This window comes from Corvus kubaryi, unplaced genomic scaffold (assembly GCF_017639235.1).
Source record: "Corvus kubaryi isolate FWS band 111438036 unplaced genomic scaffold, C.kubaryi_AGA036_p1.0 37382, whole genome shotgun sequence".
In the NCBI taxonomy this organism is placed as follows: Eukaryota; Metazoa; Chordata; class Aves; order Passeriformes; family Corvidae; genus Corvus; species Corvus kubaryi.
Window position 1 is genome coordinate 6652302 of NW_024581124.1, and position 12571 is coordinate 6664872.

At 48.0% G+C, this 12571-nt stretch overlaps 1 protein-coding gene and 1 long non-coding RNA gene across 2 annotated transcripts in view; one reads left to right on the forward strand and one right to left on the reverse strand.

The window, feature by feature from the left end:
- Positions 1-5990: 5990 nt before the first annotated feature.
- Positions 5991-6851, reverse strand: LOC121667811. The gene is made up of 2 exons (XR_006017160.1): positions 6761-6851; positions 5991-6530 (listed from the first exon to the last, which is right to left on the reverse strand). It is a non-coding gene; the product is annotated as an uncharacterized LOC121667811 (long non-coding RNA).
- The window catches only part of AACS (acetoacetyl-CoA synthetase), a 37767-nt gene continuing 32045 nt past the window's right edge, over positions 6850-12571 (forward strand). The window contains exons 1-2 of the mRNA XM_042034887.1: positions 6850-7064; positions 10230-10333. Coding sequence (XP_041890821.1) covers positions 6947-7064; positions 10230-10333 — 222 coding nt within the window. The 5' untranslated portion in view covers positions 6850-6946. The remainder of the gene's footprint in view (positions 7065-10229; positions 10334-12571) is intronic.

Below are 12571 nucleotides of genomic sequence, written 5' to 3' on the forward strand. Positions count from 1 at the left end.
ACGGAAAAATCGCTGATGTTGGGAAAGGCCGCCGGGATAACTGCGGGGAGAGCAGGTAGCTGATCCTCCGCTTCTGCGGCGTCCTAGAGAGGCCGTGTTTGGAGTGCTGTGTCCGGCTCAGGGCTCCTCCGTACAAGAGAGACAAGGAGCTGCTGGACAAGGTCCGGCAGAGGCCACAGAGATGATTTGGGGTCTGGAGCATCTCTTATGAGGAGAGGCTGTGGGAGCTGGGCCTGTTTAGCGTGGAGAAGAAAAGACAGAGGAGATCTCATTAATGCATATAAATATCTCTAAGGCAGGTGCCAAGAGAATGGTGCCAGGCTCCTTTCAGTGGTGCCCAGCAACAGGATGAGGAGCAATGACCATAACCTAAAATGCAAGAAGTTCCACCTCTACATGAGGAAGATCTTCTTTACGTTGAGGGTGGAAGAGCATTGAACAAGCTGCCCAGAGAGGTTCTGGAGTCTCCCTCTGGAGACATTGAAATCCCACTTGGATGTGTTCCTGTGTCACCTGCTCCACCTTTGGGGTCCTGTGTTGTCCCTTCAGCAGCATTGTCTGGCTTGAAGTGTGAAGCCCAAACCTGGGCACACTACTCCAGATGTGGTCTTGGCAGTGCCAACGCAAGGGAAAGGATCATGTCCCTTGACCTGCTGGCTTTGCTCTTCCTGACCTGCCCCGGATGCTGTTGGGCTTCTTTGCCACAGGGCCCATTCCCAGCTCCTGATCGAGTTCCTTGGCTCTGCAATCCTCTCCCATGGAGCTTTTAAATTACTCGGCTATTTGGGCTCTGGAGACTCATCAGAGTCTTTACAGGGACTACAAGAAGCTGCTTTTTCTACATGGGTAGCAATCTCTGAGGAGATTCCTAGACACAATCCCTAAATAACAAGGGAAATATAGAACTCTTGTGTCCAAAAAAATGACATCTCTCTCCAGTACTTTGTCAACTTCACATCGAGGGATTCTGAAGGATGCTCATGTCCTTTACCCTTGAGAAACCCTGACTCAGATGTACATGCTGAAATTCAGCACGTTTCATGGTGCAACTCCCTCTTCTGACTGGTTTTGTGTTGATTTTTCCAAACTAACCAGGCTAACAAAAAAACAGCTGGGAAGTGTAAATTAGACAATGTTATCAGCTCCTTCTGGGTTATGAAGCCCAAGCACGCTGTTGGCAGACTGAAGTAAGAATCCCCAGGAGATAGAAGAGCACTTTATTGCCTTCAGAGCACATTCTGATTCATCCAGGAACACAATGATGGCGGTATAAAAATAGATCCACGGGTCTGTAGCATAGATCCTGCACCAATTGATGACGTGACCTAGGGCAGCAAATATTTGCTAAATTGCCCAACAGTACCTTCAAGGCACAAGGGATCCTGATGTCCTCCCCAGAGCTTCTCGTTGAGCTTGGGAAGGTGTAGGCAACCCATGCCCATTCCTATGCACCACTCAAGGTCTGAGTTTTACCTCTCTGGTTTTACTTCTGAAAGTTACAGGGCAGATCTCTGCTTTTACCAGCCCCTTCCTGGGGAGTTCCTGCAGAGTCAGGAGTGCATCTTGTAGCTCTCCCAGTCACTGGAATAACTTGAAGTATCTCTTCCTGATTTTACAGTCTGTGTTCTTGATGTTTAAACCTTGTGGCTCAGCCCCAAGCCTTGTAGTTGAGTAGATATTAGAATACAGACATCTCTGCTATGGCCTTTTTCCCAGTTTTAGTCTGGCCAAAGCACTTATTTTCACATTTAGCAGAACGGCCTAGAACTTTCAGCATTGTTTTTTATTTGGCCCTGGAAGGGTTGGGCCCACATCCAGGAGGCTACTTAGGATCTTATTCGATTTCAGCAGGATATAGATGATTTATGTATTTATAAAGAATGCTTTCATTTAAGATGGCCCTGAAATTGCTGATCTGTTGATACCTGCCTATAGTCTGAAGTCTCATCCTCTTCCAGAACAGGTTGGTAACTGATGACAGGTATTTTTGAGGTTCTTACAAGGTTTCTGGTTATCTGCCCTCAGCGTCATGCTGTGCTTGTACTCTGAGCATACCCTAAAGTCAGCTTCTGGGGCATTTCTTGCCTGTGAAGAGCCTCACAATACAAAAAAACCTGATGATAATTAATTGTCATGAGTGTTTTTTTCTGTGCCTGGTATAATTCTTCGATTTGTTTCCAGTTGGCATGGTGTTCTCTGGGTCCCCTTGTGCCGTTTATGGTCCAATAGGTCTTGTTTGTGCGAATTTGGGAACATTCCTATTTCTCTGTGTGAATTTCCCTGGTGGAACCTCCTCAAAATCACTTCTCCAAAGTGCCTGTTGTTTGCTCCCATCTGTTCTTTACAGAGCTCCAGAGGCCTGTGGTAGTGGCTGCCTTTGAAGGCTTGCGCTCAGGGTTGTGCTTCACATGAGGTCAGGATAATTTGGGAATCTTCCTGCTATCTAACTGATTTCCTGACCTGTCTCAATGAGCCTATTTCAGGTAAGGTTATCTCCCCAAATGCCCAGCTCTTATGAAATTACGTGGTATTTCACCCTCCTCGTTTAAATAAATGAAATAGCGTCTGTTCAAAGAATGCATTGCATCATGGCATGAAACATGGATCTCAGCCACGCTGAACTTCTTAATGAGGAGAACTGGAGGTTTCTAGAAAGGTCCTCTGATGAGGGTCTCACTGTACAGAGGAAGCGTGAGTAGGCTTCTCTATTTCCTCATCTGTACTAAAAAGTGTTCAAGTTGTCTTACTCAGAGACAGGGATTTAACAACAATTTGAAGTGTTTAGAAAAATTGGGGTCTTCTACAGCTCTAAGTTTTAGCAGATCACAGGGTTCTCTCTTTTAAAATCATCTTTATGCTGAAAAAAGTGGCATAGCCTTAAAGAAAGCCAGCTGATGTTACTGTGGACCAGTTCTTAACCTCACTGACTCTTATTTTTCTGTCTTTCCTTCATCTCACAGCCTCAACCTGTCACAGCTGATTGCTTTATGACCATTTGTCATTTTAGGCCTTTTTTCCTTAATGTCCTCCCCACGAGATTTTTCTCGCAATGTGTCACTGTTTCTTTTCTTCTTTTTTTTCCCTTTTCCCTTTCCTTTTCCTTTTAGTTCTTTCTCCTTTTCTGCAAATGCCTTTGATTTTGATTCTGATTACTTGTACTCCTGACACCATGGAGAGGTTGCAGAGATCATGGACATCAAATGAGCCAGAAGTTTCTTATTCTTATCCAAACTCATCAGCCAGCTGGCCAATGCTCTGAATATAGGATTTAAAAAAAAAAACCTTTCCAAAATCTTTAAATTTCCTAATCCAGTTGTTGGATCAATGAATCATGGTCAGGCCTCAGCGTATTGCAGAGATCACCACGAGGTATTATTACAAAACTTTTATCTCATAGATCCAGGCCTTTCATCAGTCAATTTAATCTTACAGGTGACTTCAGGTTACCTCAGAGCCCCCAAGGGGGTAGTGCCATCAGCAGCATTACTGCTGTTCATCAGCTCTGAAGCACCTGTTTTAAATCTAATCTGAGGCAGAAAACATGATTTCATTTCTAACCTATCGTTACTATTAGCAGGCATAAGGTAAGGCTTAAAAAGATTTGAAAGTGGACAATTCTAGTTAATCTAATTCAGGCTATTTTCCTCCAGCTATCCTAATCTAGTCTGCAAACTAATTGCAGTAGTCACCGCAGTCCTCTTAATGCCCATTTTCTCATTAAAGGTGTGTTTAGTTTTCCTTCTTTTAGTCCCCATTTTTCCAAAGTCACCTTTGAAAGAGGGGAAAACTGGTTTGAGTAAGGGAAAACTGGAATGAAGGCAGGGAACGTGGATTCATAACCCCCTCTAAGTAAGGATGCAATAGTAAAACTCCTGCTAGTAAGTGAGAAGCACTGTCAGGCTTTCCAAAAAGCCCAGTTTTATCAGCAAATCCATCACAGCCCTTCCTCCCTGAGCTGTAACTGGGTCAGTCCTTTCTAAATTACACCTTTTTCAGCTCAGCGAGAGGATTTTTGGGTCCCTTCTCAGGTCATTTGGCTGCTCGTTTTCTTTTTAGGAGTACAGGTTGCTTTGGGGAGAGAAAGCGGCAGTTTTGCTGCTGCTTTTAGGAGGAAGCTGTTCACAGAAGGTGTGTTTTAGACATTACAATGGGCTGCTCAGGAAGGCGGTAGAATGACCGGCCCTTGGAGGTGTTTAAGGAAAGGCTGCATGTGGCACTCAGTGCCGTGCCGTGGTTGACAGGGTGGTGTTGGGTCATAGGTTGGAATCCATGACCTCAGACGTCTTTCCCAACCGAACTGATTCGGTGATTCTGTGCTTTTTTATCCTAAAACCGGGCAATTTCGGCATCGCCCCAGCGCTGAGGGGAACCACGGAGGGCCCCGCGCCCCTCCCGCCGGGTGGCATGAGAGCGCTCCTCTGATTGGGCACACCTCCCCCCGATCCGGCCGCTCATTGGCCGGCAGAGAGAGGGGCTTGAGAAACCTCTGCGCCGATTGGTCCCTCGCGGCGTCGGCTCTCCCCCCGTCGGCCCAGCCGCGAGGAGAGCGGGCTCTGGGCTGATGTGGGGCCAGGCGCGCCGCAGCCAATCAGACGCGCCGGCGTCACGGCCGCCGTGCGCCGCGCGGGATCCATCCGCAGCGCGGGCCCGCTCGGCCCTGAGGGGCGCGGCGGCGGCGGGCGGGTCACGGAGTCACGGAGTCACGGCATCTCTTCGATTGGGAAAGGCTTCTGCGAGCAGCGAGCCCAGCCTGCGGCCCAACGCCTCCGTGCCATGTCCAGCCTTTCCTTAAATACCTCCAGGGACGATGATTCCACCACCTCCCTGAGAACTACATTCCAGTATCTAATTACTTTTTCTCCGAATGAATTCTTCCGAAAGTTCAAACGAAACCTCCCCTGGAGCAGCTTACGGCTCTGTCCTCATGTTCTATCACTTATTCCCTTGGAGCAGAGCCCGACCCCCCCGGCTGCCCCCTCCTGTCAGGGAGTTGTGCAGAGCCACAAGGTCCCCCCTGAACCTCCTTTGCTCCAGCCTGAGCCCCTTTCCCAGCTCCCTCAGCCGCTCCTGGGGCTTCAGCCCCTTCCTCAGCTCCGTTCCTGTCTTTGGACTCACTCCAGCGCCTCAATGTCGTTCCAGAACTGAGGGGCCCAGAACTGGACACAGGACTCGTGGTGTGGCCTTACCAGAGCAGGGGTCAGTGGGCGGCCTCACCGCCACCCTCCTGAGCTGTGGCCCCCTCGGGACATGGGGTGATCTCGGTAAAAATGGGAAATTACAGCTTTGCTTCTAGTCCTGGCAAGGAGCGCTGCAACAACCAACCATAGATGGCATCCACCAGGTGTAATTCTCGACCTGTCCAACGCCTGGCCCAAAGCTCACCCCAGAGCAGGGCAGGCTGCTCATCACCGGCGGTAAATGGTGCAGAGGGGCTGCCCAGAGGTCCGAGGTCTGTGATGGGGCAGGAGGCAAAACTTTCCTGCCCCTTTTGGGTTGTGAAGGTGTTTATGGCACTAAGGCAGTGTGGGTATATCCACTGGTACACGACATGCGGGGCAGCCAATAGAAGTTATCTCTTCTGCAGACTGCAGGAAGATGGATTCTCCAGGCAGTTTCCTCACCATGGGCTGCGGATCCCAAGTCCATTGAACCCTCTGGGACCTGGACACTGGACAGGACACTCCTGTCCTGCCTTCTCCCTTATCTCCGGGATTGGCAGGTGTCTGGCCATGGATTTCACACTTCCACTGACCTCTGAGCGCTGCCAAGGCAAGGGAGGCACATCAGGCACGTCATTCCACCTCAGTCTCCCCGAGTCCCTTTGGCTCTGGGGAGAGTTATTTAAAAATAAGCCAGATGTAAGGTCTGTCTCGAAGCAAATAAAAATTGTGGATTGTTTAAATCACATTTCCATGGCCTCCAAATTTAATGAAGTAGTTGTATTCCGGTAGCACAAAAATCTAAATGAAATATAGAGTCCGTACACAATCTACTACACATATTTTACTTTAATATACAGTACACTGGTATAATTTACCATCAAATTCCCATTTTTGAGGCTTCCATGAATTAGAAGCAAAATGATGACCTTGAAAATCAAGTTACATAAGCAGCACGTATACACCGTGAATCGTGAAGTCGTTTAGGTTGTAAAAGACCCTTAAAGATCACGGTCTAGCAGTGAACTGCACGTCGTTAAGTGCTTTTTTACCACCAATTCCCGGCTGAAATCGGTTGCTGCAAAATCTCGTCGCTAGCAGAGCTCACATTCAGAAAGCACAGCAGCAACAGTGAGTTCTAATCCAAGGTGCAAGCCGTGTAGGCTGCGAGCGTTACACAAGCGCAACTGGGATGGCGAGGCCAAGGCGAAACGCTTTCCTTGCCTCATTTTTGGGTCAAAGACACTTGTTGGTACTTCTTCAGGCCTCCCTGGGGAAAAACTAATCAACAGAGCGGCGGCGATTTTGCAGAGATCCGGAGAAAAGCGCGAAGCGATGGCTCCTCCCGATGCCGACGCGGCGTCTGGTGACCTTTAGAGGTGACAGGGACCGCGCGGCGGCTCTCGGGTGTCCGGCGCGGCCGCTCCCCCATTCATCCCGCACCGCCCGCGCCCTCCCCGGGCCGTCCCCAGCGCCCCTCCCCGCCCACCCCCCGGTCTCCCCCGGTCTCCCCCGGTCTCCCCCGGTCTCCCCCGGTCTCCCCGGTCTCCCCCGTGCCCCCGGTCCCCGCCGCCCCCTCGGCGCCCCGCCCCGCCCCGCACTTTTCTCTGCGGCGGAAGGTTACGGAGTGACGCGGCTCGGCGGAGCCTTAAAGGGTGCGCGCGGAGGAGGGGCTGCAGTCAGCGCTGAGGTGCGGCGGGAGTCGGGCGTGTTCGGGCTGTGTGGGTGCCTGTGGGACGCACCGTGTTCGCCTCGCTCCGCTGTCGCCACCCTCCGCTGTCGCCACCATGTCCCGGGAGCCCGAGATTATGGAGTCGCAGGTGATGTGGGAGCCTGACACGAAGCGCAACACCCACATGGACCGTTTCCGCGCCGCCGTGGCCAGCAGCTGCGGGCTCCGTCTGGGTGAGCGCTGGGTGGGGGTAGGCGGGTGCTGCCCGTGGCCGTGCTCGGAGTGTGGGGGCTGCCGGGCTCTGCCTTTCGGTGGTTGGCTTTACCGTGGGCTCACGGAAGATCTGGGGGCTATCCGTCTGCCGCTCTGGTCTCGGTCCCCTTGGGTGCACCTGGGGCAGGTGGGCATAGCGCTCCGGGCTGCGGGTGGGATGCTGTGCTTGAGCCTCAGCCAGAGGCCTCCGGGACAGCATCCGCTGGTGTGAAGGTATGTGCCGATGGGAAATGCAAACAGCCTTATCTGTGCCTGGTGCTGCGGTTGGATGTCAGCCCAGGCAGCGCCGGCATCGCTACCTGCGGAGGCTCCCGGTGTTGCGGGGAGTTCTGGGGCCGGGAGCGGCACTGGAGCGATTTAGTGTTTTAAAGGGATGCGGGAGGGTGGCATCGCTGCCGCCATGGCTGTGAGGTGAGTGTAAGCCCTAGCGTGATGCTTCAGCAGCAGAGGTGTGTGAGAGTGGAGTTATGGCCCTGTTCATCTTTCATTGTGAGGAGTATGTATTTTGTAATATTCAGGTATGCTGGGAGGTGAACGGTGATGCATAAGCTTGTTCTGTGGTGGAAGGTAAGGAGTTTTTGCTGTGCATCTGCCACAGCTCTTGAACTGCAATCCCTGCGTTGTACTTGTTCAGAAATACCTGTGTGGCTGTGAATAGGTATGTGCTTCTTTGACTTGGAAACAACCTGTTGCCTTTGAAAGGAGACCTGCTTTGAGCAGGTGTTGGATGTCTAGAGGTGTTTCCAGCTCAGAGTGTTGTTTTTTCCGTAACTATTGGCTGTAAGTTGTGTCTCCAGGCTATCTGGAATCAGTGGTGCTGGCTCTGTGGGCTCACCTGCATCATGACCCAGGTAAACTTCAGTGCATGTGGCAGTCAGACCCTTTGGTTTTGACTAGTTTATTTTGTATTGCTCTCTCTAAGTATTTGGGGCCCAAGTTTCTTGTGTAGCTTTCCTGTAATCATTTGTCTGATGAGGGGTGAAAGGAGTAGTTTTGGCAAGTGGCTTGGAAGTTTGTCGGTCCGGGGTAGATGTCAGTGGTATGAGCAGACACATTCTGGAGTGGTAGCAGTGTCAATAGTGCTTCTGGCAGTTCATGTCTAGAAAACAACTCCTCACCTTGATTACTATGTGGGTAAGCCAGGTCATTATTTTGCCTGCTGGTGATTTCCCATTGGTATCCAAGTGTGTAGTATCTAACTCTCCTGCTGGATGGGAAGCAAGTTACTCCAGGGTTTTAGCCAGCTCCTGAGTGGAATGTGATGTAGCTGCTACTCATATGATCAAGAGCAAGTGCAGTTTGAGGGGCTGCTTGTTTTTATGGCTGAAACAACTAGAATTCTTTCCATCCTACTTGGAAGTGGCTTTCTCTGTTTGAAGGTGGATTTCTGGGTGTGTATATATATATATAGAAACCTTTGTCAGCTTCCATTAGGTTTGCACTGAGTGCTATTCACAACAAAGAATGGATGCTTGATGTAATGTTATGATGTGGACTCTGAGGAGAGCTGAGGGTAATACAGCCCTTTAGACAGTGGTTCTGCTGGGCCCTGGAAACGTAGTAACAAAATGCAGTGTTTGACTGTTGAGTAACAGGCCTGTGCCCTGAAGGACTTGCATGCTGAAGCTTATTTGGAGCAAACTGTATAGACAAACCAGAATAAGCTATTCATGCTTTAAGAAACCAAATTAGTAGTGACCTGTAGCTTCTTGCACGTATCAAATGATTTGGAGCACGTGGTACAGCTGGGTTTTGAAGGAGGAGATGGAAACTTAAATTCTTCTTGTGTCAGGTCTTATCTCTGTGCAGCTGATGTGTGGAGTAGAGGAGAGTGATGAGAAGCTTCTGTGGAGTGTAAAAAGAGTGTGTAGAGGTCGGGATTTGGGCAATGTGTAGATAAAATCTGCATTATGGAGAAGAGTCTTTGCCTTGTCTTATCAGTAATCCCTAGGGAATAATTTCACTCTGATGGAAAGGATTGAGGTGGGGTAAAATGTAGAAGGGGCAGACTGGCTGGGGAGAGAACAAAGTGGTGGCTAAGTGTGAGTAACAGTGCAGAGATGGCTTTGAATGTTTTTCTGTTAAAAAGCTGGAAGATGTCCCCCTTGTAGGAAAGGGATTGCAAAGATGACTTTTGCAGCAATTGGCTGGATAACAGGATAGCAAACCAGAGGTAATTGGCAAAAATGCCTTTGAGTGGTTTAGCTGAAAGCACTGAATAGGGAACAGTTGGCAGAGCAGGAAACTTACTGTCACTGATGGTAGATACTCAGATTTAATTGGTTGTTGGCACAGCTTTAGATAATGTGGACATGATGAGGAAATGTCACTTCCAAGCTTGTGATGAGGAGCTGGCTTCAGTTATTCATACCTAGAACTGTTCTACACACTAAATTTCAGTATTTAGTTTGAATTGTGGGGTTTGCTATGCATCCTTCAGGTTACTTTGTCTGTCTCACATTCATGTAAGATTTAAACTGCTTATTTCTGTGTTTTTAATGGCAGGTTATGGTTTTAATATCTAGCTAGTAGACATCTTGTTTGACTTCATTCATTCTGTTTCAGCATGAAAAGATAAGCTGCAGTCTGTCAGACCCCGTATTTACTGAAAAGTAGCTGTGCTTCCTGTAGCAGTGATTTTGATACCATGGTTGGATAACAAGTGCATCTAATCTCTGTATCACTGAGCTATCAGAGGCCTTTGGCCCCAGACTGGGACCTTACAGCAAATGCCCCTTGTCAGGAAGCCTTGCTTATCTTTTGCTGTGTGAAAGTATGTTGATCGATAGGGAGTGGAAGTGTCAACAAGCAGGACTTGTTTAATCTTCGGTTGCCCTGATGGCAGGGGAGTGTGTGTAGATATTGAATGGAGTTATTAGAAAGGGTCGCTGTCTGTGGTGGCAAATGGCTCCTAACAGTCAGGTGAAGTGGTGCCATCTCTTCAGGAAGGCCCTCGGTGGTTCTGTTGTCACTTGCCTTGAGCAGAAGCGATCCACTTGGTGGTCAGAGTTATCTTCCTAATTGCTTTGGCCACAAAATTTCTTTATCTGGGATATCCCTGACTGTAGCTTGTTTAGATTCCTGTAATTATCTGTATGATGCTGACATGTATCTCTTACTTCCAGCCAACTATGATGATCTATACCAGTGGTCAGTGGAATCCTACTCAGACTTCTGGGCAGAATTCTGGAAATACAGTAACATCGTCTGCTCTCGCCTCTATGATGAGGTAAGTTCAGTGCTTCTCTTGCAGCAAGTGCAACACAAAGGGGAAATAGTGATTTTTTTGGACCTGTTCTTAGAACTTTGGCAAGTGATGAGAGGAATCTGTCTAGTCCTGGATTTCCTTGTGTGGTGGATGGTGGTGTTCAGTTGCTGGTACACTTTAGGACAGTGAAGTCCTCAAGTGGTGTTATCCTAAGCAGTTCTGCTGTAGTGTCCTTGTGGTCGTGTGCTCTTGCACACCTTGTAATTCCTGGCTGCTTGTGAGCAGTTTGCCAATGCACTGCCTTCTGCCTTAGGATTGTGCTGGTAGAATATCATCCTGGTTTTGTAAATGCTGGCATGCTGTCAAGTTCATGTTTACCTTACCTAGTAAGCACACCTGTTACTCTGGCTTTGTAGAACTGGTTATGGAAGCTCTGCAGTCAGGTGTAGGCTTGAAATACCTCTGAGGGAATGGTGGTGGTTGAATGCAGGCATGGGTGGAACACCAGACAGCACCACAGAGTTCCTTGGAATAAAGGTGACTCTGCAGATTCTGCAGATGGAGCCCTTGTACAGTCCTGGTGTAGGATATCAACCCTGTGGTTTTCCGTCTGAGGAAGATGTTGGGCTAATTACCTGAAAAGCTTGATGCAGTGGAACCTTCCTGGGATTCAGTAGGGAGGACTGGGCTTGTCTTAATCCCTGGAGTCCATCTGTTCCAGAACCCTCAGAGTACTGGCAGGCCTGCAGAGGGGACTGGTAAGTTTCTTTTGACTTTTCCTGTTTTATGGATTTCTGTACTGATATGATAGATCAAATGGTTATTCCTGCCATGGAACTGCATTCTCAAGTGCCTTATTTATGTGACCCACCCTTCAGAAGAGTGAATGCAGCAAGAGTGTAAGAGCTAGCCTGCTTTGAAGTGTGTGGTCTGAGCACTATAAACAGTTAATCTTCACATTTTCTGTAGATGCTAGCTTAAACTCTGGGAACTGTTAGAGTAACTGAGCTGGTTTGTGGTAGCTAGAGGGCTGAAAAGTTTGATTTCAAGTGTCTTACAGCTTGATCCTGGCTGTCTGTTGGAAGTAAACATTGTTTTGAGGTAAATAAAATTTTTAATGAAACAGAGTTGACTCTTGTTCCCAAGCAGTGGAACAGCTTCTACTTCCAGAGGTCATTCTAAGAAAAGCAATAAAAACCTTGTGTACATAGCATAAAAGCAGCCAGTATTTTATTTAATCCTAGTAAAGGCTTTAAGGATGTGATGTGGATGTGCTGATGCTGCTCTGTAGCAGTTGTCATCTATGTCACTTGTGACATGAACAGAGGTACTTCAGTGTGCAGAGCTGTACTGGCATGACAGCATTGGCATTGGAATGTCAAGTTACAAGCAGCTGTTTTTAAATGAAGGATGTGTCTGGATTTCTCCTTTTGCTATGAGGAGCACCTGACACCTGTTGGCCCTGTGGAGGGGCCTCTAAGGGAGGGATCATGTTGTTCATCTAAGAAAGTACCACTGCTGAAGATTGAGCTTAACTAGGAGTAACAGGTGTTACCTGGGGGGAGAAAGTACTGGAGTATGAGTCCAGCACCTTGTGCTAGTGGAGCTCACCGAAGGTCTGTGAAGGATTTTTTCCACTTCAGAAAAAAAGTTATGTTGGATCTTGTCCTGGAAAATGCTGAAAACTTTCTGCTCACTTTTCTTCAATTTGAGGAAGTCAGAAATGAGTCAGTTTTAAGAGTAGCTTCTAATTGCTGCAGTAATATATGTTAGTATAAAAATCATTTGTGCAGCCTGAGTTGATAAAATATAAATGTTATAACTCAGTTCTTGTTGATTGTTAGGAGCAAAGAAATCTGAGTTCCCTTTTTTTAGAAAATACATTTGAAATAAATTAATGCAGTGGTGCACTTCCACATGAATTTTTTAAGATTGCCTCCAGGAATACATACACTGCTCTCAAAGCACAAAACCATTAGATTTTCTGGAATGGGATGTATTTTGAGCTCTGCTTGGCTGTCAGAAGAGCCTTTCACTCAGCTATAGGAATGCTGTTTCTGTAATGTGTGTGCAGTGCATGAGAGAGAACCTGAGGGTATAAACTGAAGCTTTCAAAAACACAACTATAAGAAAAAGTTTCTATTTAAAGATTTCTGGATAAATGTGCTGCTGAGCAGCTGAATCACAAAGCAGGGGGACATTTTGGAAGGAATTTAGACTTGTGGCTAAGGGGCTCTTTACCTATTATTAAAGTTAGTC